Genomic DNA, 22,690 nt, shown 5'->3' with positions numbered 1-22,690 from the left:
GTTGCCCGCCAGGCTCAGTGCCCAGCGCGTGTCAGCATCCATCCTTTACTGAGGAGGAAGTAGAGACTCAGAGCTGAGGAGACATTCGAACCCGGGCCTGCTGCTCTACTGCTGCACTAGCTATCACCCCATCTTTGCATTCACAGCCCCCCCGCCCCCACCCGCAGTTACCGACCTCCTTCACTTGATACTGGGACCTTCACTCCACTTGCAGTTGGGGGAATTTGCTAGGGCTCCGTGTGTCTCCGTTACTTTTCTTGCTGTCAGGAGACACCCGACAATAGACGGAAGGGTTTTGGCTCAGGATTTAAGAAGGCACCATCCCTCATGGTGGGAAACACATGGCCATGGGAGCGTGAGGTGGCCGGTCACAATGTGTCCTCAGTTAGGAGAGGAGAGAGGACAGGAAGTAGGGCTGGGCTGTTGAGACTTAAGGCCCTCCTCCAGCCTCCCCCTTCTTCCAGTGAGTTTCCATGCCTCAAAACTTCCACAGCCTCTGTGACAGCACCATCCGCTGGGAGCCATGGAGAAGGGACACTTTAAAGTGACACAGGTGTTCTGCTCCTTCAGATCCATGGTGGCAGTTTGTCCTGTCTTATAGAGTCTGCCACTTTAACTGTCTTGAAGTGTAGAGCGCAGTAGTGCTAAGCACACTCACACTGGTGCGGACGTCACCATCCTGAGTCTGGGCTGTTATGTAACATCCCTGCCCCCTCCCCCTTTACGTAGCTTTTGGACCTCTGTAGTTCTGTGTCTGTGAATTCAACAGTTCTAGATAACCTGCTAACAAAGGGCGAAAAGGAAAGAATGAGTCCCAGCTAAATTAACATACATAAATGGATATGTATGTTTGCATATCCCCTTTTGATACATACCCTGACGTCTGGAGTTCTACACAGAGAAGCCATGAGAGGGTACGTATCAGACCCTCTTCCTGCTGGGTTCTCAACGGTGGCCCAGGCGCTCCTTTTCTGAAGGGAAGTGCACTGTCAGCAGGTCGGGTCTGGCTCCTTCATGCTCCTGCCTCTGTTGGAAGAAGGAACAGACAGAGTGAGTTAGGCCTGAGCTGAACAATCAAAACCCTAAGCTCTCTGGCTCCGTGGGTACTGCACGTTGTTACTGTTGGAATGTTATTGTTGCAGTGGGATCTTTGTTGACTCTGAAAAGTATTTGTCATTTCATGGATCCCTCAACCTGAAAGCCAGCAGTACGCTCCGCGCAGCTTCCTGCCTTGTAAATACGCACGGCACTCTGATGCTCAACACAAAGTTAGGGAAGTGTGTGCTGCATGCGAGGCATTGCGGTAGGCGTAGGAGATAGAGCAGCTGTGCTGTTTGACAACAGGATTCAAGATGCTGAATCCTGTTGGGAACACTGGGAATGGATGACACACACATGACGAATGTACGGTAAATAGAAAGTGGTGAGTACTGAGAAAACCCCAGCCCCCCAGCCAGAGGAAGAGCAAGTCCATGTGACCTCGGACGCGGAAGTATGTCTTAGAGCCTAACTCATGGGTAAGCACCAAAGTGTGAAGGAACTGAGATAGACCATCGCCTGAGAGAGTTTTCCGGATGCTGTGAGCAGCCAGCACATGCACAACCAGCAGGCTTGCTGGCCAGTGACTCCACCAGGAACCTAGCAGTTTCTGAGTCACACTCTAACTTGTCACCTAAACTCAAGTACCTGCATTATCACATCACATTTATCATCATGCTGAAAGTGTTCTGTGTGTGCATACATGCATGTTCACGCATGTGTGGGAACCTGAGTATGGGAGTGCACATGGTTGCATGTGTCTCTGAATGGAGGCCTGAGTTCGATAGTCTGTGTCTACCTTGATCACTTTCTGTCTGACACTGAGTCAGGGTCTCACGCTTGAACCCAGTGCTCACCAGTTCAGCCAGTCTTACTAGCCTGCGTGCTCTGGGCATCCTCTGTGTCAGGTCTATCTTCACAAGCCTGGAAGTACAGACAGGTGGCTGCGCCTGGCCGGCTTTTATGTGGGTGCTGGCTGAGCCATCTCCCTAGCTACCAGAAACTTCCCAAGTTCTCGATCACTGAGCGTCTCCATCATTGCTCAGAAATACTAACAGACGAGATTAAGCACATGTTAAAGAATTTGTTTGGGGCACAAGTCAGCTTTCTACAGATGAGCCACAGCTGCCACTGGTAGCCTCTGGGTGTAAATGAGGAGATACTCTTTTTTTGAATTCCTTTCTCAGTGTGCTGAATGTAGAGTGAGGACTGGGAGGGACAGGAAGCAAAAACAGGCTGAGAAATGTCCCAGGGAACGGTGGATTTCAGAACAATGAGACACCCACAACCCCAGCAAACCCGGACCCTGAAAATTCTAGGGAGATGCTCCCAGAACAAATGTCAAGTTTCACAAACAGGCACCATCTGTTTTCATAGGCAAAACATCTCAAATTGTTCATGTTGTCCCGTTAGCTGCACCACCACAGAAAGATGAGTCACACTGTCTGCACTCCAATATACCCTGCAAGTCCAAATACCCTGTAAGACCCAGGAGACATCTTGGAAGAGGGTGGAAGGAAAACTAGGAGCTGGGGAGAGGGGAGGAGTGTGGGGAGAGGGGTGGAGTGCTGTAAAATGCTTCTTCAGGGCAGGGCTTTGTACTCTGGAACTCAGCCGCTGGGACTTTCTTCACAAGGCCTGCACAAGATTGGACCTGTCAGCATTCCTTTCTGGAGAGGGGAGGGGTGCTGTCCTGCTTCTTAATGAGGAGCTGTATGCAGTTAGTGGTTGCAGGGTGGGGGTCGGGTGGCACATTTTCTTTAGTGTGTAGCTCAGGTAAGTTGCCCGTGTTCCTGTAAGTAGTTAAAGTCTTTAAAGACAAAAGAAGAAATAAAAGCCAAACAGGATACTTAAGCTGAAGAAAGGGCAGGGTGTGAAAGGGACACCATTAGATGAGGAGATATCCACACAGTATCAGAAGGAAGAGCTGAAGCTGGTTATGAAAGGCAAGGGGTATCAGGAGCTGAGCAAAAGTGGGCACAAAGCTTTTGGGTCAGTGTTAAGAGATCTTAATACACTGAAGAAACAGAATAGGAAGAGACAAATGCAGGTCTAAGGGAAACTGGGACCAAGGTTCCAGAGGAGGAAGTAGGAGGACTGGCTTTGGGAAGGAAAGTCTCGGCTCCTGTGACTGTCCAGAAGGCAGACGGGAAAGATGGATGTCTCCAGGAGGAAGGAGGACGGGAACGGATGCAGAGCACCAGTGTGAAGGACCGACCTTAACCAAGGTCAGGTGCTCACTCCTCTCCACACAGTCCACGTACACCAACTCTTGCCATTGTCTCTTCAGTCAGCCAGTGTTTCTGTCAGATGCTCGTCCCTCACAGTGAGCACCCATGGGGGGCTGGGGTGGGCCATTCCCTGAGCACATGCTTCTGCGGTGGAGCTGCCCAGTGCTGTAAGTAAGCCTATGGGTGAAGCCTTCATTCCAGGGAAACTTTATGGACCAGACCCAAACGTAGGTAGCTAGGGAACGCATAAAGGAAGAATTGAAAGGGTAAGAGGCGGTCTAGGCAAAAGGGATGGAATGCTTGCGTGACCATAGAGCATGCCACTTGGAGAATGGCTTGAGTCATCTGGGAGGTGGATCGCGGCTGAAGAAAGGACAAGGCGGCAGAAACCCCACAGGCTCCAGTGTTCTTACTCAGAAGTAACAGGAAGGACACATAGACAGGGCAGCTCTTCATTTAAATACGTCAACATAGCTACAGAGCAATTCCTAAGATTTCTGTTTTGCTTTTGGTTCCTGTGGTGACTATTAAATGCTTCAGCAATACTAGCCAATCTTGAGTATTATAAGCATTCATCAATACCAGGGCATTGCTGATTTGTTTGCTCATTTTGAATCAGTTCTCAGCATTTCACTACAGAGAAGTGGTTTTGAAACATCTCACTCTGTCATATTTGGCTTGAAAGAAAATGATGCTAAGTTGGCTAGTGTTTCTTGCTCTGAGAATAAAGGAGCAGGGGGTGTATGTAGTTTATCAGTGGAGCATGTAATTAATGCTTGCTTGTGAGGCCCTGGGTTCAAACACCAGTCAGAACTTCCGATTGAGAGGCACGTGACTGTGGTCAGAGCTACTTAGGATGCCAAGGCAGATTTGCTTGAGCCCAGATGTTTGTGGCCAGCCTGGTCAACATAGGGAGGGGCTCCATCCTGTCTCTACAAGAGCATTTTTAATGTAATAAAATGTTATAAAACATTGCTTGCATGGGATTTTAAAAAGAGATGCCTCACAATGTGCATAATCAGAATTAAGAATTGAAAGCTGTCCAGGCTCTCCCTCTGCACGTCATAAACTAAACCTGTGTGTCAGGGTCTGCCTCTGCACTTCATAAACTAAACCTGTGTGTCAGCGTCTGCCTCTGCACTTCATAGACAAGAACATTCACTGTGTGACTGGCTGTCCTCCAGAGACTGCTTCCTTTTCATGTCCGTCAGACTCTCCTAAGTTAACTCTGGGCACCAGGTGACAGCATGAATAGGGTTGTGCAGTGGTCATGGTGCAGGTATGTGGTTGAGCAAATGATGTATGTTACCGTTACCCCTACTCCAAACGTGCATTGCACACTCAATAAATTGGCTTCAGAGTTTTCTGTGGACTCTTGGGAAGTGTAACCCAGCGTGCCTTCGTCTTCAGAAGGAACACCCCAAATTTAATCTTTCCCTCTTTTTTTCCTCCTCCTTCATATTCCTTCTTTTATATTGTTTTGTTTTCAGGATATGACATTTGTCACTTCCAGAACTGAAATGGGAATCTGGAGGGGCGGAATAGGGGCAGGTTAATTCTGGAGAAATAGATGTCACATCGATGTGCCCTGCGGGAAAAGGGTGTAGAGTTTCTAGTGTTTGTGTGTTTGTTCTGGTTCTAACTTTGAAGAGACTGTGGTTGATTTCTGGACACCCCACCAATCTATTTCTTCTGGTTTTATCTCTGTCGTATTGAAGGACTGTTCAGGGAATCCTATGGGTATAGTATGTAATGTGGCTAGGACATGACAAGGAACACATCACAAGCTGGGCACAGTGACTCCTGTATGTCATCCCAGGAGGCCATTTTTCCTGAGCTACATAGTGACATTCTGGAGAGGGGGAGACAGTGGAAGAAAGGGGAGAAGAAAAGAGGGTGTCTTACAAACTATATTGTTTCAGAGTGACAATTGTATGTGTCTTACTCTTGTGAGACTTGTCAAATGTGCCATTCGTGACTTGGATATGAGAAATACGGAGGAAAAGGCACACACCTTCAATCTGAGCAGTTGGGGGGCAGAAGCCAGTGAATCTGAGTTCAAGGCCAGCCTGACCTACGTAATGAGTTCCAAGTCACTCCGCTCTGCATAGTGAGTTCCAGGACAGCCAGGGCCGCATAAAGTCTGTGTCTCTAAATAAACAAAAATAAAAGGTGTAGGGAAAAGTCTGTACTCCCTTGGACAGTGTCCTATGTACAATATACAAAATGGGATTTTAAAAAGCCACAAGAGGAGAGGAGTGAGAAGGTGACCGTGGGTAAGACGAGCCAGATGCCAGGAAGGAATGAGCTGCTGGCCAGCTTTTCCCTGGAGTTGATCTTAGCGTTGTAATAAACCAATGAACATGTAAGAAGTCAGTGAGCCACGATGGAAAACAATTGCAAAGCTGGCAGGCCTAGCTCGTCAGCACCACCAGGGAAAATCTCTCTGGACCGAGTGCTTAAGCTCTGGTGGTGGAGAGACAGAAAGGCTTCTGGAGGCTTTCCAGGCAGGGGCCTCTAGCTTATGATTTCATCTTGTGACTTGCAGAACTAAGTGAACAGGAAGAAGCCCGGCAGACGTTGCCCCTGTGTCTGCTCCATAAGCAGGCCTTGGCAGTCCGGTGTGGAACCTGGGCTCCGGGTTGTAGCAACAGGATGGTATCACAGGTCATAACCACTGTTTCACACCCAAAATTAGTGACAGGACTCATTTAGGGATGAGTGGAGTATTGTCCTCTACTAGGTACTTGCCTACTGGAGCATTCCAGCAGCTGCCACTCTTTAGTGCTGGTTAGATTTCTGTGAACCTGACTCAATCCAGGGTATTTTGGGAAGAAAAGTCCCCATCATCATATCACCATGTACATAAGTCTATGGGATGTATTCTTAATTAGTGCTTATGTGGGATGTCCTGCCCACTGGGATGGGGGGCATTTCTGGGCAGATAGTCTTGGGTTGTATAAGAAGGTGGCTCTGCAGGCCACGAGGAGCAAGCCAGTAAGCAGCGCTCCTCTAAGGCCTCTGCTTCTGTTCTTGCCCTGACTCCCTTCATGGTGGACTATACAGTGAAATAAACCCTCTCCTCTGAGTTGTTTCTGGTTAGTATGTTTAGAACCAAGACCGTGCACTTGTTCTCTGTTTACCCAGAGGTGGCCCAGCTCAGTGAGTTCTGCTTAGGTGCTCTGTTGGGTGTAAGCTCCCTGTGGCTGTCCTGCTCATTTTGAAGTCAGTTAATTCTTAGTTTTTCCATCCATGCCAGTGACAGTTGTGCTGGATTTAATCCAGGTCCCTTGAGTTTACAATATATCCGTTTTACTGATCCATAACATACCAATCCTAAGGGAGAGTTGACCTTACCTGTGTTACTTTCTCCTTCAGACAAACGGACACCTAGCTGGGAATGGAGATGTGTATCAAGAAAGGCTAGCCCGTCTAGAGAACGACAAAGAGTCCCTCGTTCTTCAGGCAAGTGTTACTTGAGGCCCTTCCTTTCTCAGGAGATGTGTCCGTGTAACACATGTATGTGTAATGCCTGTGTTAAGCACCTGTAGTAAACATGCCATCCGAACATTATAAGAACTGTTCATGTGCACTTTCGTACTGGGGAACCCGTGATTGGGAGCCTGCGGAAGATGTGTGGGCTGTGTGTGAACACACCGCTGCTCCATGAAGGGGTTTCATCATATCTGCAGGGTTCTCAGACACATGCCAAGGGAGGGCTGTACTTCCACAGACTGCTGAAACACTCACTTTGTACAGTGGAGTAGAAGGCGGCTGTGCTGTCAGTGACCGCAGTCCCTGCACTTAGGACGCTGAGGCAGGAGAATTGCCATGAATCTGAGACCAGCCTGGGCTATAGCATCAGATCCTATCTGACAAACAAGAAGTGGAGTGCTAGGCCAGTCATCTGTACCAGGAGTTTGCGGGGCTGGCTGTGGCCAGCCTTGTCACCCACTCCTTAGGAGCAGGTCACACTCGGTGCCACTTGAGATGACTTTGTATGTCACCTGCTGTCAGATCTGATTTTATGTACGTTTCAACTAAAACTGCAGATCTGTGAATACCTGTACTGTACAAATCTCAGTCCATATATATATATATATATATATATAAACTTTCCATCTTTTAAAATGATACCCGAACCAAACAAAGAAAGCAGCCGAGTGGAGCCTGCTGTTGGAAAGTACTGTGGGTACGTTTGCTCACTTCCTCGTGGTGCTCCTAAGCAGAGAGCTAACTGGATCAAAGTATGTTTACTCAGCTGGTATCAGGAGAGACCTGTAGATCTGCATGGAACCCTGAGGATGTAGGATGAACTTCACACTGTGTGTTCATCTTGAGAGAGCACGTGGAATTTGAGGTCTTTGTTCACCTTTGCTCCTCTTACTATTGACGTGTGAGATCTGAGTGGTCCTTAGTGCCCGTTTCTGGAAAGGACCTCACATCCTCTGTGGCTTTCTACTACCGGTTTTCTCACCATCGCCTTCAACCAGATTCTCCTAATTACAACCGAAATGGTTTTAATGCGTAAAGAAACTGCAAATCTCTGATCAGCACCAGGTTTCTCCCAAATTGAATAGGAATCCGTGGGCCTTAAGGCAGCACAGGGCTGCAGAGGCCCCCGGGCGGTAGAGAGCCTGCCTAGCCCAGCGTTTGGTCCACACAAAGCAAAATATGAATAGCAAAGGGCAGGACCACTGCCATTGTTTTCAGCTCGTTGCAGTGAGTGCTGGGTCTTAGTCCTCTTTCCAGTTAGAGACTGAGTCCTTCCTTGGGGCCCAGAGCCTTTCAAACTCATTGCAGCCTCTTGCTTTAAATTAATAGGTAAGCGTGTTGACAGACCAGGTAGAGGCTCAGGGAGAGAAGATTCGGGATTTGGAGTTCTGTCTTGAAGAGCACAGAGAGAAGCTGAATGCCACTGAAGAAATGCTGCAGCAGGTAAGGCCAAAACTGGGACAGGGCTGCTGAACCATGTTTTCTGAGGTGCAACATTCCTGTCTTGTGTCAGCAGCAGTAAAGTCCAGAATTCCATAGACTGCTGCGTCTAGAGTAGCAGTCTAAAGTCACAGAGACATGCGAAGCTGTGCAGCTAGGAGAGAGTAACTGTCAGGATTATAAGTTGGTCTTCTGCCCTCGCATTATTTCTGACTCCCAGCTATGAGATGAAAGACTCCATATGTGGCTTGTTTAGGAAAAAGCTTGCACACAGGGCTCGTGGAGGAGAAGCCCGTGATACAGCGGAGACTGTCTGGTGCAGAGCTGCTGCTGTTGAACGTCAGTCTGCGCATTGCCTGCTGTGACACGTGACAGGCTCCTGACCTCCCTGTCCTTGTGACCTTGGCTTCCATGTTCCTGGAAACCCTGATAAATGGGGCTGATAGGCTTTTCTTCCTCATGACACTGTTGCAGGGACTGAACTTATGAGCATGTCCCCTAGACCCCGGCATAGAGCATGTCCCCTAGACCCCGGCATAGAGCAGGCAGCATGCACAGCCCCAACAGTGCCGTCATCGGGCTCAGAAGTCTCCAAGATGGGTCTCCCCGACAACCTGATGCCATGTAGTTCTGTTCAGAAGCGGTCACTAGAGTAAGTGATCTTCGGCAATGTACTGGTGGCCGTGCTTCACCCACAGCCTACACTTCACCGTTGCTGTGTTACCATCATGGCAGAAATGTATAATACAACAACTTGTGAACATCTGGAATTCTTACAGGAGCTTCTCAGTAGGACTTCCTTAGAGACACAGAAGCTGGAGCTGATGGCTGAGATCTCTAACTTGAAGTTAAAACTGACGGCTGTAGAGAAGGACAGGCTGGATTATGAAGATAGGTTCAGAGACACAGAGGTAAGTGGCATAGGCTTGTTCGCTTTCTTCCCTCTCTCCTCCCTCCTTAGCTCTCACATGTGCACCAGTGTACACACACATGCACACACACACACGAACACGCACAGAGACACACACACACTCTGAATCTTTAAAGTACTCGTGGCTATAGAAAGGTCACTGCTCCTTCTCTCGTCTTGGTGTTAACCTGGTCTCCTAACTTGGTGTTTGGTTGGGGAGAGGCCTGGAGGACATCTGTCCCTTTCAAATCTTTATTTAGGATGAAACACTGGGCAGAGGATGCAGATGAGCAGCAGGACCCTTTCCCAGCACACGCACGGCCCTGGGTTCAATCCCTGACACCACAGAGGAAGTGAAATAAAAAAGTGAAAGGAAGAGCTGTGGAAATTTCTTCTTAGGGGTCTGTTTGGTTAAGTCTGGGGAGAGGTCCTGTCTTAAAATGAGTACCAGGAAGGAGAGCAAGGAGGTGGTGTTTCCTTCCCTCTTCCTTCAGGTCCAATGTTTGCATGTTGACTTCGTTCTCTCACAATACCTTGTAATGTCAAGCTTGAGATAATGTAACGCAATCCACTGAGATTTCCAAAATGAGGTTTCCCATCCACGATCCAATTACAACCAGATGTTTCCTCAGTGGCAAAGAAGAAAGCTCCATCTTGGTTTTGTTCTAGACGTAAAGAAGAGTCGGCCACGGTTGAGAGCACTCCCCACCGTAACCATGGCTGTGCTTCTTAGAGCAGGGCACTGCTCAGTCTCTTTAACAGACTGACTGAGGCCTTTTAGAGCAGGGGCACTGCTCAGTCTCTTTAACAGACTGACTGAGGCCTTTTAGAGCAGGGGCACTGCTCAGTCTCTTTAACAGACTGACTACGGCCTTTTAGAGCAGGGGCACTGCTCAGTCTCTCTAACAGACTGACTGAGGCCTTTTAGAGCAGGGGTATTGCTCAGTCTCTTTAACAGACTGACTGAGGCCTTTTAGAGCAGGGGTACTGCTCAGTCTCTCTAACAGACTGACTGAGGCCTTTTAGAGCAGGGGTACTGCTCAGTCTCTCTAACAGACTGACTGAGGCCTTTTAGAGCAGGGGTACTGCTCAGTCTCTTTAACAGACTGACTGAGGCCTTTTAGAGCAGGGGTACTGCTCAGTCTCTCTAACAGACTGACTGAGGCCTTTTAGAGCAGGGGCACTGCTCAGTCTCTTTAACAGACTGACTGAGGCCTTTTAGAGCAGGGGTATTGCTCAGTCTCTTTAACAGACTGACTGAGGCCTTTTAGAGCAGGGGTACTGCTCAGTCTCTCTAACAGACTGACTGAGGCCTTTTAGAGCAGGGGCACTGCTCAGTCTCTTTAACAGACTGACTGAGGCCTTTTAGAGCAGGGGTATTGCTCAGTCTCTTTAACAGACTGACTGAGGCCTTTTAGAGCAGGGGCACTGCTCAGTCTCTTTTAACAGACTGACTGAGGCCTTTTAGAGCAGGGGTATTGCTCAGTCTCTTTAACAGACTGACTGAGGCCTTTTAGAGCAGGGGTACTGCTCAGTCTCTCTAACAGACTGACTGAGGCCTTTTAGAGCAGGGGCACTGCTCAGTCTCTCTAACAGACTGACTGAGGCCTTTTAGAGCAGGGGCACTGCTCAGTCTCTTTAACAGACTGACTGAGGCCTTTTAGAGCAGGGGTATTGCTCAGTCTCTTTAACAGACTGACTAAGGCCTTTTAGCCCCCACTTTGGTATTACTTTGTAGACCAGGCTGGCCTCAAACTCAGAGACCCACCTGTGTCTGCCTCCCAAGTGCTGGGATTAAACACTTTATTTTAATATTTCTTGCAAGAGTCTGTTTAGATTTTTCCCTTTTCCTTATCCTGTCTTTCCTGTCTACACAGTCACTGTTGAACCTACATAGTGGCTGGGGCTGTAGGGAGATTGTTTCAGTGGTGGGAGGAGGAGGCTGCAGGGAGGGAACTGGGGAGGGAGATAGAAGGGAGTTGAGGCCGCCCACACCGCGGGAGGCAGAGTCTTACCCAGTACACTGTGCTTAGTTTAATCTGGTTATGAGGCTGACCGGTCAGGTCAGCTGAACTATAGCAGGTATTTGTCATACCTTGTTTCTCCTGCTTGTTTCTTCTCATGTGTTCTCATTTAGTGACCCTGCGAACACACTTCTAGAAAACACAGTCCTTGATCATTTCCTATGAAGTAGTCCACACTGCTGATATAAGGGAGTACACACATTCACAGGATATAGCACAGAATATTTGGTAATTGTGGATTTATATTGAAATAATTAAAATAGTATTCAGACATTGAAACAGAATGGAATACGTACATGTTCTGGCTTAATGTTCCCTTAAGAATAAAACCTTTAGCCAGCTAGCCTGCGATCCTAAGTCTCCTGATACTCTTCCAGAATTTTTGGGAGTTTGGGTGTTGCTTTCCAAGAAAATGTTGAAGAAAGGAACATTTATAGGTGTTTCCAAACCAGTGCATTAAAACCTTTAAACCTTGAAGACCTGCGCCCCCTGCTGGTGTAAGCACAGATGGCTGAAATGCAGAGCGCAGGATGGAGCCGAAGCTCTTAAGTGTAGTGGTTCAGATCACATTGTCTTTTAAAGATTTTCTTTCCTTTTCTTCGCATTAAAGAGACAGTTCCATATCTTCCAGCCAGACTCGTCATGGGCATCTCTAGCTTCTCCCGGTTGGAACTTTAGATTCATATTTAATGCATTGCCACCAAAAACAACTGGATAGTTTTTCTTAAAAAAAAAAAGGAAAATGGCCCTACTATGTAGTTTGGTTTTCTAAAGTTGCTCCTTCATCTTTGCAGTCAGCACTAAAGGAAGAGGTAATGTTTACAGCAGTACCTGCTGGGAGTTCAAAGCTGCCTGTTAACAACAGCAAAGCCTGAAAACCCAGGGAAGGAAAGCCACTCCTGACTTCTGTGCAGAGAAGATGAGCCAGCAAGAGAAATGAACTCTTTTTAAACTTGAATTCAGAATATTTGAGCAAATTTGAGAAGCACATTTTTAAAGTGGTAGTAGATGTAGTGTTAAATTATATTCTGTGATGAAATCATTTAGACTTTAAATTTTGCACATATAAAATTATGTCATTGTATTAGATATACAAATTTTATATATATATATATATATATATATATATATATATATATATATATATATATAAATAAAACCCTCATCTACCTTCAGGTTGAGATTGTTGGCTTAAAGAAACTTAAGTTTATATTTTTGTAGACTAGGCAAAAGTTATAGAAATCTTCAAACAGCTATAATGTGCCACAGAAAAGAAACTGAGGGTAAATGGCGTTGCCAGAGAAAATCTCTATTCTGTGTGGAAAGGTGGGACGCATAGGTAGCTTTCATATAGAAATAGGCGCTAAGTGGCTTTGTTGGTGTCACACTGCCTTTGTGAGCTAGTCATGTTTCTGTCATGTCGCTGTGAGCGTTAACTGTCAGTTTGTCACAGCCTAGAGCCACCTGTCAAGAGTCCCAGTTGAGTAATTCGTCTTTGTCAGGTTGGTCTGTGGACACGGCTGTGAGGAACTGCCCTGACTTTCTTAACTGCCATGGTCAGGTCCAGCTCCCTGTGGGGCCTCCGTCTCTGACATGATATAGAAAGGCTAGGTGTGTATGAGCCAGGTGAGTCAGCCAGTGAAAGACGGCGAGCAGCACGCCTCTAGGTTCCCACCCTAATTTCCTGCCCTGGCTTTCCTCCATGATGGAGTGTGACTGGAAGTATGATCCCCCCACCCCACCCCCACCCCCACCCCAAGCTGTTTTTGGTCAGAGTGTTTGATCACAGCAACAGGAAGAGAACCAGGACACATCATTATAACAAATACCCAAGGCAGCGCATAAAGAGACAGTTTATTTTAGCCCAGGGTTTTGGAGATTGTAGTCCATGATTAGTAGGCCTCATTGCTTTGAGACTGTGCTGAAGTGGTACAGAAAAGAAGCCAAGGAGCTGGGGTTCCCAAGTCCCTTTCAAGGGCAGGCTCCTGATGGGATCTCCCTGTAGGTACTGCTGCTTAAAGGTTCCACAAACCTTCCGGCCCCACACGGGTTCACGATTCCAACAGCAGCATTTCTCTAGTCAGAATCATAGCTGCATTTTTGCTTTCATAAGCACTTCAGGGCAGAGGCACTGGAAACGTACGTTAGTATTTTAGTGGAAGTATGCTTTGGTGGTTAGGGGTAAAGTTCACTGATCTCCCTTTGTCAGAACTGGTTCTCACAACTCATATCCAGAAAGCTGGGCTGGCTTAGGGCTTCCCGGCTGCTCTTTTGGTGACTGTGCTATATCCTTTTCTAATGATTCTTTTTCCTTAAAAACAGGGGCTAATACAAGAGATCAATGATTTGAGGCTAAAAGTCAACGAAATGGACAGTGAAAGACTTCAGTACGAAAAAAAGCTCAAGACAACTAAAGTAAGTTGTTCTAGAAAAATGATTCTTAAACACGGCCTGTCATTCTATGAGCAATGTTATTTTAAAAAAATGTTTTCCAACTATGGTAACAGACATATCTCACAACTAAACCACGTTTCTCCCAGGCTGAAGGTACTTAGTTTACATGCTAGAGTTCTCAGTAAATCCAAGGCTTGACTAGTCTGCCAGGACACAGCCTGTGGTGTCTGGGTTAGCTGACCTCTTTATGAACAGATGCTGTTTTCTTAGTTCTCTAGCTTATCTTCTCTGCCTCCTTTTCTCTCATCCCTCTGTCTCTCCACCAGTCCCTAATGGCCAAACTTTCTAGCATGAAAATCAAGGTGGGTCAGATGCAGTATGAAAAGCAACGGATGGAGCAAAAGTGGGAGACACTGAAGGTGGAGTAGACGTTGGCGGGAGCCCGGGGCTGCCGCCTCTGGCGTGTGTTGTTCTGCCGTGATGGTGTTTGCAGTAGCATGTGCATTCATTGTGTTTATGTGTGTCATGTGTCTATTAAAAGTGCATATACCCTGATTAAACGGACAATGACATCGCTGATGTAAATAGTAAACAGGCAAAACATAAAAGTATCAGCTTATAAATTAATTTCTTGAACTATCTGTGTCCTAAGCATCAGAAATTAATTGTTAAAAGTTCACCCATGGAAAAATTCTGTCTCGTATGAACTGGAGCCTGCTCTCCTCTGTTAGGGTTTTCTGCAAGGCCAGATAACATTCCTTATGATGGCAGGGAAGAGAAGCCTCTGCTTGGTAGCCCTGCAGGGAGAGGGGACAGCACCTCTTGCAGGGGTACTGAAAGTTTCTGAACGTGGCTCCATCTGACCGTGAGTCAGGAGTGCTGGGCCAACCTGGCCTCCTGGGTGGGAGCGTTTCATAGCACCGTGTACAGGTTGCTGTAGGAGTGTGCCTTATTCAGTGACTAGGGTGAATTTTCTAGTTCGTAATGGGTCAGTCACCCCTAAATTGCCTCCCTGTGGCTACTGAAGTCCAGTGAGCACCCCAGAATCATGAGTATCACCTTGAAATGCTGAAGGAGCCATTCAAGCCCTTTTGAGTTTGCTTTTTATTTTGCTTTTAAGACAAGCATCTAATTCGGTCTTCTTCACCCAGCATGGCGGGACTTTGATTTAACTTGGGCAGAACTTCAGCGAGTTTCCTGGTTATACTTCAGCTCCTTACTTGACCCACAGACTTGGAGCAGTTACACTGCAGCTATTACAGAGTACTTATGTTGGCAGTGTTTACCATGGCATCTGTCGGATTTGTGCTTGTGTGTACGTTTTCTGTCTCATTCCTATAGTCGCGTTGACTTAAAGGGCTACTAGGCTTTCGAAGTATCCCTCTTCTGCCATAGTCTGCCGTTTTAAGTGAATTTGTAACCGTAGGATGAACTGGCGTCTTTGAAGGAGCAGCTGGAGGAGAAGGAGTGTGAAGTGAAGAGGCTGCAGGAGAGACTGGTCTGCAAGACAAAAGGAGAAGGGATCGAAATCCTCGATCGAGGTGAGAGCGACCTCGGTGCTCAATCCTGCGAACTGCAGGAGAGGATCTGATGTCACTGGACTCCTATGGCCTTTTAAAACTTACATTTGGGTCTGTAGCGCTAGCACGTAGAAATGAAAGCAGAGGGAATATAGGTTGGACACAGTCTGAGAGACACAGGGAGACCATGGCTCAGCTGAAAGAAATCTTAATGTATAATGTCTGGCAGTCCTAGAATAAATGAATGAGTGAATGAATATGTGCATGGCTCATTTGGACAGGCAGATTCTAGTTGGAGCTTTGTCTCATGCCACGTAACGTAAGGAAACAAGTTGCTTTCTATACCGATCTCCTATCGTCAGAAAACAGCCTTACAGAAGTGGCTTTTCCTCCCTGGACTTAGACATACGTAAAATAACATTCAGGACATTCAGACTTAGGCCACAACTAGAGGGTTGACTGCTGCTCACGCGCTGTGCCAGGGAACCCGTAGTGCCAGTGTCACGTTTAGAATTGAGGGTCAGAGTGGACTGAGTACTTGGGGTCACGGATGGATTTGGGGTGCTGCCCACACAGAGCTGGGGACTGGAGCCAGTGTAAACTGCTCCTTGTCACTGTGGGACCACCTGAGTTCAGGGTCTGACTTCGTTAGCAGTGGACCTGTCCTTTTGAACAGGGAACACACTGTTTCAGTGGTGTTGGGCCTGAGTACATAATTGGATACCACATGTAGTCAGGAGGACCAGGTATCAAACTGACATTTGGGAAAACCTACCACAGTGACATTAGCCAGTCCGTATCACGGTTGGTTGACCGGGAAGCCCAACATCCACATAGCAAGGTTCAGAAGGACGCAGCTCCGGCGAGGCAGCTCGGCCACCCACCCAGCAGTTGTTCCCAAGGCTCCCGCCCTGCTTACTGCACCTGCCAGCCTCAGAGTCACACGGGAGTGCTTCGTGTTCTGGGTCCGTGGGGCTAGAGTCCCGGCGTTTATGTAAAAGGGAACCAAACACTAGTACTCGTAAGACAGTGTTGTTGTAATGTATGCTAACTCCCAATCTGATGGGTTCTCCCCGTGCAGATGAAAATATTAAAAAGAAGCTCAAAGAGAAAAGTAAGGTTTGGGTTTCTCCATCAGCTTCTCATTTGCTGCCAGAGCCACTTCACTCTTTGCACGCTCGAAACATTTCTGTCCGCAGAAGTGCGGCTGCTTCATCCATAGCCCCTCATTTCTTCACGGGTAAAGACAGGAGAGACAGACAGGCCATAAAGCAGGGAGGCAGAGAACATCTTACAGATATCTCTTGTAGCCTGTTCACTCCCAGAGTGCAGCAGGGCACACAGAGGCGTGAGCTCAGGAAGTGTGCTCTCTGTGGCGCAGGCACGGAAGAGAAGGCAGCTCAGTACTCGGGTACCACAACCAAGCTCGTGGGTGAAATTCATTATTTAGCTGAGGTCTTCATTAGAAGTGTTATGTGCACTACTTGGTGCACATAAAGATAATTCCTTAATTGACCACAGAGACTGAATTATTAGGTTAAAGAAACTTGCTCGAAACAAAGAAATAAGCAACAAGCCAATTCTTACTTGAAAATGTATCAGTGAGTTTTATAAAATTACTAGAATTTTCCCCCCCAGAAGCAGATAACTTTAGGTGAATATTTTCCTATAGGTTCACTTTGGGGTTAAATGGTCATTTTTATTGAAGTGACGCTTTTGTGTTTGGTTGCCAGATTTTAAGGAAGTCACGTTGTGCACGCTGTGGTTCAGTGTTAGAAATGAGGCTTATAGATGAAGCAGGGCGCTCTCCCTTCTGTGGCCCACGGCAGGCTTCTCAGCATGACTGCTCACGTGAGCACCGCTCAGCCTCTGACCGTGGCCTCTCCAGCTTGGTTATGACAGCACCGTCCCTCTGCCTTGGTCATTGTGAATCTCATCCGTCCATCGGTCGCTCTACCCATTGTCCACGGCTTTCTTTTTTGAAAACTCAATGCTGGCATTGCGGCTGCGCCTACATTTCGTCCCCAGTGTTTAAAGGAAGGCTTCTCTGTGAGGCTAGCGCCCTCCCTTCCCTCCCTTCCCACACTGCCGTCTTTCTGTTCTCACCACGTCTCACAGCGTCATCCTTCATTGTTCCTAAAGGAGAATCGTCACGTGTACCTTGGGACTTTTCAAGTGTCTTCCCACACAGGTTAGCTGCCTTCTAACAATGTCACCGTGTCCTAACAATGTCCTATCCTTCCAGATATTGAAGTACAGAAAATGAAGAAGGCAGTGGAGTCCCTGAGGGCAGCAAATGAAGAAAAGGTACCAAGTGAGACTCAGACACTGTGCTTTGCTTTGCTCTGTGGCATCCTGCTGTCCCGTGCAGGCCTGACTTTCCTCAGCTGGACAGGACAGTAAGGGACCTTCCTTGTCCTCCTGCCTGAGTGTGCACAGGCTCAGTGATGAGTGACTGTGGCTGTGTGCACACAGGAGAGAAGCCAGCAACTCAGGTTCCAGTGAATTCCCCATGCCCTCGTTCCCTTTCTGAATTTAGGAAATATTTAGACCATCAGACGTTCCTTATAGTCCTCTGAGAAGAGAAGTAGTACATTCTGAAGATTCTAGGCTAACATGACCTCTAAAGGGTGGAGCTCTAACTTCACAGAGGTGCAGACAGCCACAGAGAGAATGGACATTAACAGGACTGTGAAATCATAGTTTCTTTCTTTGTGTCCCCGACTTCTTTCACATTGGAAATGTCTGGCCTTTCCTGAAAGGTAAAATAATGGAGAGCAGATGCAGGCTGGGCCCTGGATCATTCTTGGTCCCCGCCTCTGTCTTCGGTGCATTGGCTTAATGCCTGTAATGCCAGCATTACTAGGCCCTCTGTCGTGGTTGGTTTTCCTCACCCATATTTGGCTTTCATCCTGCTAGAAACATGGGACACTGTCTTTCTCACCACCGACCTGACATGATCCCGTCTAACAACCACTAGGTTCGGCTTCCTGTGTCCCTTAGAGAATGGAACAGAGGAACATGTCCCAGAAAAGACTAATTCTAAGGAGAGCAGAGCTATAGAAGGCTAAGAGATAGTTGTCCTTCCTCATCACGCCCTTCTCCACCCAGTCCCGAGCTCTGGGTTACAGTTGCCATACCTGGCTTCTGTGTGGAAGGCGCCGGGGATACTAACTCTAGAGTTTTATCCGTTGGCATCAAACACAAGTCATCAGTCTGGGCGCCCGCTCTCTCACCACTGAGCTAACTGGCCCTGATATTTTTCTCCTTGTCAAATGCTGTTATATCAGTTTTGTTTTTAAAGATGACAAGCGAAAGAAAATGTGGCGTCACAGGTGCTGGTTCTGTCTTCGAAACACACAGGGAAATGCAGACATCCCCACTCCTGCTAAAGTTTGGAGAACTTTCCAGATAACGTGCACCGTTCACAGGTGCTCCCCTTGACTGTTCTAAAACCTCAGTAGAGGTGACAGTTTGCTCAATTCACAGGAGAGGAAAATAGAAGACCTCCGGCAGTGCCTGAGCAGATACAGGAAAATGCAGGACCCAGCAGCTCTGGCCCAAGGTAATAATGTAGAACACTTTCCGGAAGCCTTCTTACTTCAGTCCGTTTTAACCAGCCATGAACTTACACACTTAGACTCAGCGTCTTACAGACGTGTGCGCTATTCCAGACCGTGTGGCTCCTTTTTTTTTTTTTTTGTCAGTGTTGCCAGGCAACCGTCCTGTCAGGATGCACTCAGCTGATGAGCACGGTTTGGTTCTGTGCCTCAGCCAGAGTAGCTCCCAGAAGAGCATTGTAGAGCAAGAATGTGTAAAGAGCCTGGAGCGGTTCAGGAGGAAGGGGTGGGGAGGGCGGGGAGCCTGATGACAGGAGAGGAATCTCAGTAGGACTGGGCTGGGCATCTGCTCATCAACAAGTGCGGCTTGGCTTTGCTGTCAGCCCTCCTCCTGCTACCACCGTTGGTGCGGTTCCTCATGCTGCGGTGACCCACTTCTTAACCCATTTGCAGGTCACCTCATATGCCACCCCCGTGAGAGGGTTGTGGGCGCCAGGTTGAGAACCACCCTCTTAGGGTCAGTGCACATAGTAGGCAAAGGCACTACCACTGAGCTACACTGCCAGCCAGGGTAAAGGGCTGAGTAACAAGTCGGCAGTGTAACTCTTGCCAGGGAGGGTTACAAGGGACGCCATATCTAGAGCAGGGGAGCAGATCGAGGCGTCTGCATGTATTGCTGCTGCAGAGCCCCTGTGGATCTGAATCGACCCGATAGATTAAGGCTGTGATGCGCTGAATTGGGTGAGGGGCTTGGAGCAAAGAAAATAAGTCAACAAAGGTAGACGCTTGTGGCTAAACACCAGGTAGGTGATGGCGGCCAAGGGGTACCAGTTCCTCATGGGCACATGGAGGTCTTCTGCCTTCCCTGCAGATGGCCTTTCTCAAACATACACTGAGAGTCCTTTTAAACATACGCAGTGTTAGAGCTTGTTGACTGAACGTGCAGGCAGTCGTCACCCTAACGATGGCGAGCGCCAACATCAAGTCTTATGACAGATGTTTTAGTCAGGGGTTCTCTGCAGTGATGAAACACCGTGACCGGAAGCAGCTTGGGAAGGAGCTCCTTTATTTCAGCTCACAGTCCAGTACAAAGGAAAGTCGGGGCAGGAGCTGAGGCAGAGGACATGGAAGGGTGCTGCTTTTTGGTTGCTCTCCGTGGCTTGCCCAGTTGCTGTCTTATACACCTGGAGGACTAGCAGCGAAGGGCCAGCACCACACACAATGATCTAGGTCCCCCCACGCCAACCACTAATCAAGAAATGCCACACAAGCTTGCCCATCGCCTGATCTGCTTAAAACATTTTTTCCAGTTGATATTTTCTCTTCCCAGATGATCTAGCCAGTGTGAAGTTGACGTAATCACCAGCCAGCCAAGAGATAATTATGGAATACTCAAGAATTGGAATTTTTTGTTTTACATTAACTAATCAATTTTTTTATTGTTTGGGATCTGCCTCGTGTGTACTAGTCAAGTGCTCAGCCAATGAGCTATACTCTCAGAAGTTTTAATTCTGATGAATTCATGAATGAGAAGAAAAATACTGTGCTTTAGGCCAGAAGCTTTGAAACAAACAAAAATAAATAAATGGTTCTCCTCTTTTATTCATAAGGACTAATAAAGTTAGTTCCACGAGGGACACCAAGGATAACTTGTGGACCATATCACTGGTCCTTCCAGGAGAAGGTTTCTCACTGATGCTGGAGTTCACTGACCATCTAGTTTGGTCTGTTTAAGGCTATAGATCACAGTGCCAGGCTCTTAAAGATTTGTTTGATTTGTGTTTATGTGTGCGGTTCTATTTAAGCCACATTTATGCAAGTGCCCTAGGAGGCCAGAAGGTGGCGCCAGATCCCTGGAGGTGTAAGCTGCCTAGTTTAGGGGCCAGAAACAAAATTCAGGCCTTCTCCATGATCAGTGTGTGCTCTTAGCTTCTGGGCCACTTCTCAGCCCATGCCCAGCTTTTATGTAGACCCCCGTGCTTACATGCTTACACGCTTACACGCTTACATGCTTACATGGCAGCACTTGGGTGCCTGAACCTCTCCAGCCCCCCTGTAGTGGTTTGAAATCAGATACAGTAGGATAGCTTTGCAAACATCATAAACATCATGCCCTGCTACAGTGAAGAGTTACAGAAAAAGTGATTTCTCCATGAGACTTAGATTTATTCTTCACAATACTTAAATACAGTACAACACTTAAAACCTTGTAAAGTTAGGATAAAATTCTAGCAAAACCTCAATTTAAAAGTTAACAGTTAGAGGCTGAAGAGACGGTTCTGTGGTTAAGAGCAGTTGCTGCTCTTGCAGAGGACTGAAGTTTGGCTCTCGGCACCCACAACCACCTGTAACTCCAGTTCCAACAGATCCAACACCTTCTGGCCTCTGTGGATACATGCACACATGTGGCGTTTATGCACGCACACTCATAATAAAACAAATCTTTAAAAAATTATGGTGTTGTTGGGCATGCCTGTAGTCTAAGCCCTTTAGAAGCTGAGTCAGGGTGACCTTGAATCTGACTTGGCCTGGGCTGGGCTGTGGGAAGACAGCCCCGTTGAGCTCTTTGGATGAGCATATGGTTTGCCAGTTGGCGTTATTTAGAGGTTGGAGTTTTTTGAATCATTCTTTCCACTTAGTAAACGACTGTCTAGCATTGCAGTCTACAGTTAACCCTTTACGTCCTGACTGATGTTAAAACTTTTTCAAACAGTGCTTTTGGATATTTGGTTTCTTTTTACTATTAAGCTTTTCCTGCTTTACAATGCCATCAAAAGACTGTTTTGAGGGATCAGCTATCATTTTTTTTAATTCTAGTTTTCATTTTGTGTATTTTCAAAGCACAGCAGTGGTAAGTACCATGTCTAAATGGTGACTGTTGTTACCCAGAGTTAGTCCCACTGGGATAGACAGGGACATAGGTGGTTGATACATACAGTAGTAAGTAGTTAGTTAGTTATGTGATGGGTAGGTATTTATGTGATGGGTAGGTATTTATGTGATGGGTAGGTAGTTATGTGATGGGTAGTTAGTTATGTGATGGGTAGGTAGGTAGAAAAGTTGCATATAGGTAAGAAGGTAGATAGATGATATGTAAGTTAGGTGATAGACAAAGAGACAGACAGACAACTTTTTCGGGAGAGCCTTATTTAGCCCAGGCTGGCTTTGAACTTGTTATGTAGCTGAGAATGATCTTGAACTCCTGATTATTCTCGCCTTCTGAGTGCTAGGATTAGAGTTACATGTCACCAAACAGGGCTAAACCAATACGTATAAAACCTAAAAATTTAAAACAATTACAGTGGGCTCTGGAAATAAATGTATTTATTTTTTAAACATCTTTTGTGTTAGTACTGTTTGGAACCTCACTACCTCTGTTAATACCACTGGTGCTTAGTGTGGCCTGAATCGTGGAGCTTAGTGGCTTGAAGTTGCTGTATCCTAGGTTCTGTGTTGCTGATTTACATATGATGACAGGAAGAAACAACTCCTGTGTTTGTTTATACTTTGACGGGCATTGTAGCTCGTGGTTCAGCGTGTGTTGAAGACAAAGAAAGAAATGCGTAATTCCCATTCTTCTTCCAAAAGCCTGATCACCTGCTTCATCTTTCCAGGCCAGGATGGTGAGTGTGAGGGTCTGCTCCGCTCCAGCTCCATCTCCACCCTGTTGGATGCACAGGGCTTTAGTGATCTGGAGAGAAGCACTTCTTCCACGCCAGGAATGGGGTCTCCCAGCAGGGACCCGCTCCACACGAGTGCTCCAGAAGAGGTACGAGTGGCATTCTGGCACTTTCTGTAGAAGGGGCGGTGTCTTTACTGTTGTGTACTTGGAGTGCTGTGTGATGTGGGATCTTTTCCCAGCTCCATTGCCCACTAGCCTATTCTGGAAGCTTTTGTGTACTGTTAGTCTCTTCATTTTTAAATGTGTACTGCCCCCCCTTTTTAATTAATGCTTTGGACCAAGTTAAAATTGTTTATAAAACTCAATAAAAACAAGACAGGTAGGTTGACTTGTGCCTATAATTTCAGCTGTTGAAGAGGCAGAACATTCCTTGGTTAGAAATTTGAGTGCACCCTA

The 22,690-nt window shown here is 47.1% G+C and overlaps 1 protein-coding gene across 8 annotated transcripts in view; it reads left to right on the top strand.

Annotated features, from left to right (window-relative positions):
- Nucleotides 1-22,690, top strand: part of PPFIBP1 (PPFIA binding protein 1) — a 126,278-nt gene that overhangs the window by 81,237 nt on the left and 22,351 nt on the right. For 3 of the 8 annotated variants that reach the window (XM_080913693.1, XM_080913697.1, XM_080913694.1), the window contains exons 5-12: nt 6,648-6,734; nt 8,094-8,207; nt 8,984-9,115; nt 13,461-13,553; nt 14,959-15,073; nt 17,298-17,359; nt 18,542-18,617; nt 22,227-22,381. In XM_080913693.1, coding sequence (XP_080769819.1) covers nt 6,648-6,734; nt 8,094-8,207; nt 8,984-9,115; nt 13,461-13,553; nt 14,959-15,073; nt 17,298-17,359; nt 18,542-18,617; nt 22,227-22,381 — 834 coding nt within the window. Of the gene's footprint in view, nt 1-6,647; nt 6,735-8,093; nt 8,208-8,983; nt 9,116-13,460; nt 13,554-13,858; nt 13,952-14,958; nt 15,074-16,133; nt 16,167-17,297; nt 17,360-18,541; nt 18,618-22,226; nt 22,382-22,690 lie in introns of all 8 variants that reach the window. The other 5 variants (XM_080913691.1, XM_080913690.1, XM_080913692.1 and 2 more) reach the window with 3 other exon arrangements.

The sequence above is a fragment of the Micromys minutus genome (assembly GCF_963924665.1).
Source record: "Micromys minutus genome assembly, chromosome: 3".
In the NCBI taxonomy this organism is placed as follows: domain Eukaryota; kingdom Metazoa; phylum Chordata; class Mammalia; order Rodentia; family Muridae; genus Micromys; species Micromys minutus.
Note: the sequence above shows the minus strand (reverse complement) of the source record. Positions and strands in the feature narration are given on the sequence as shown.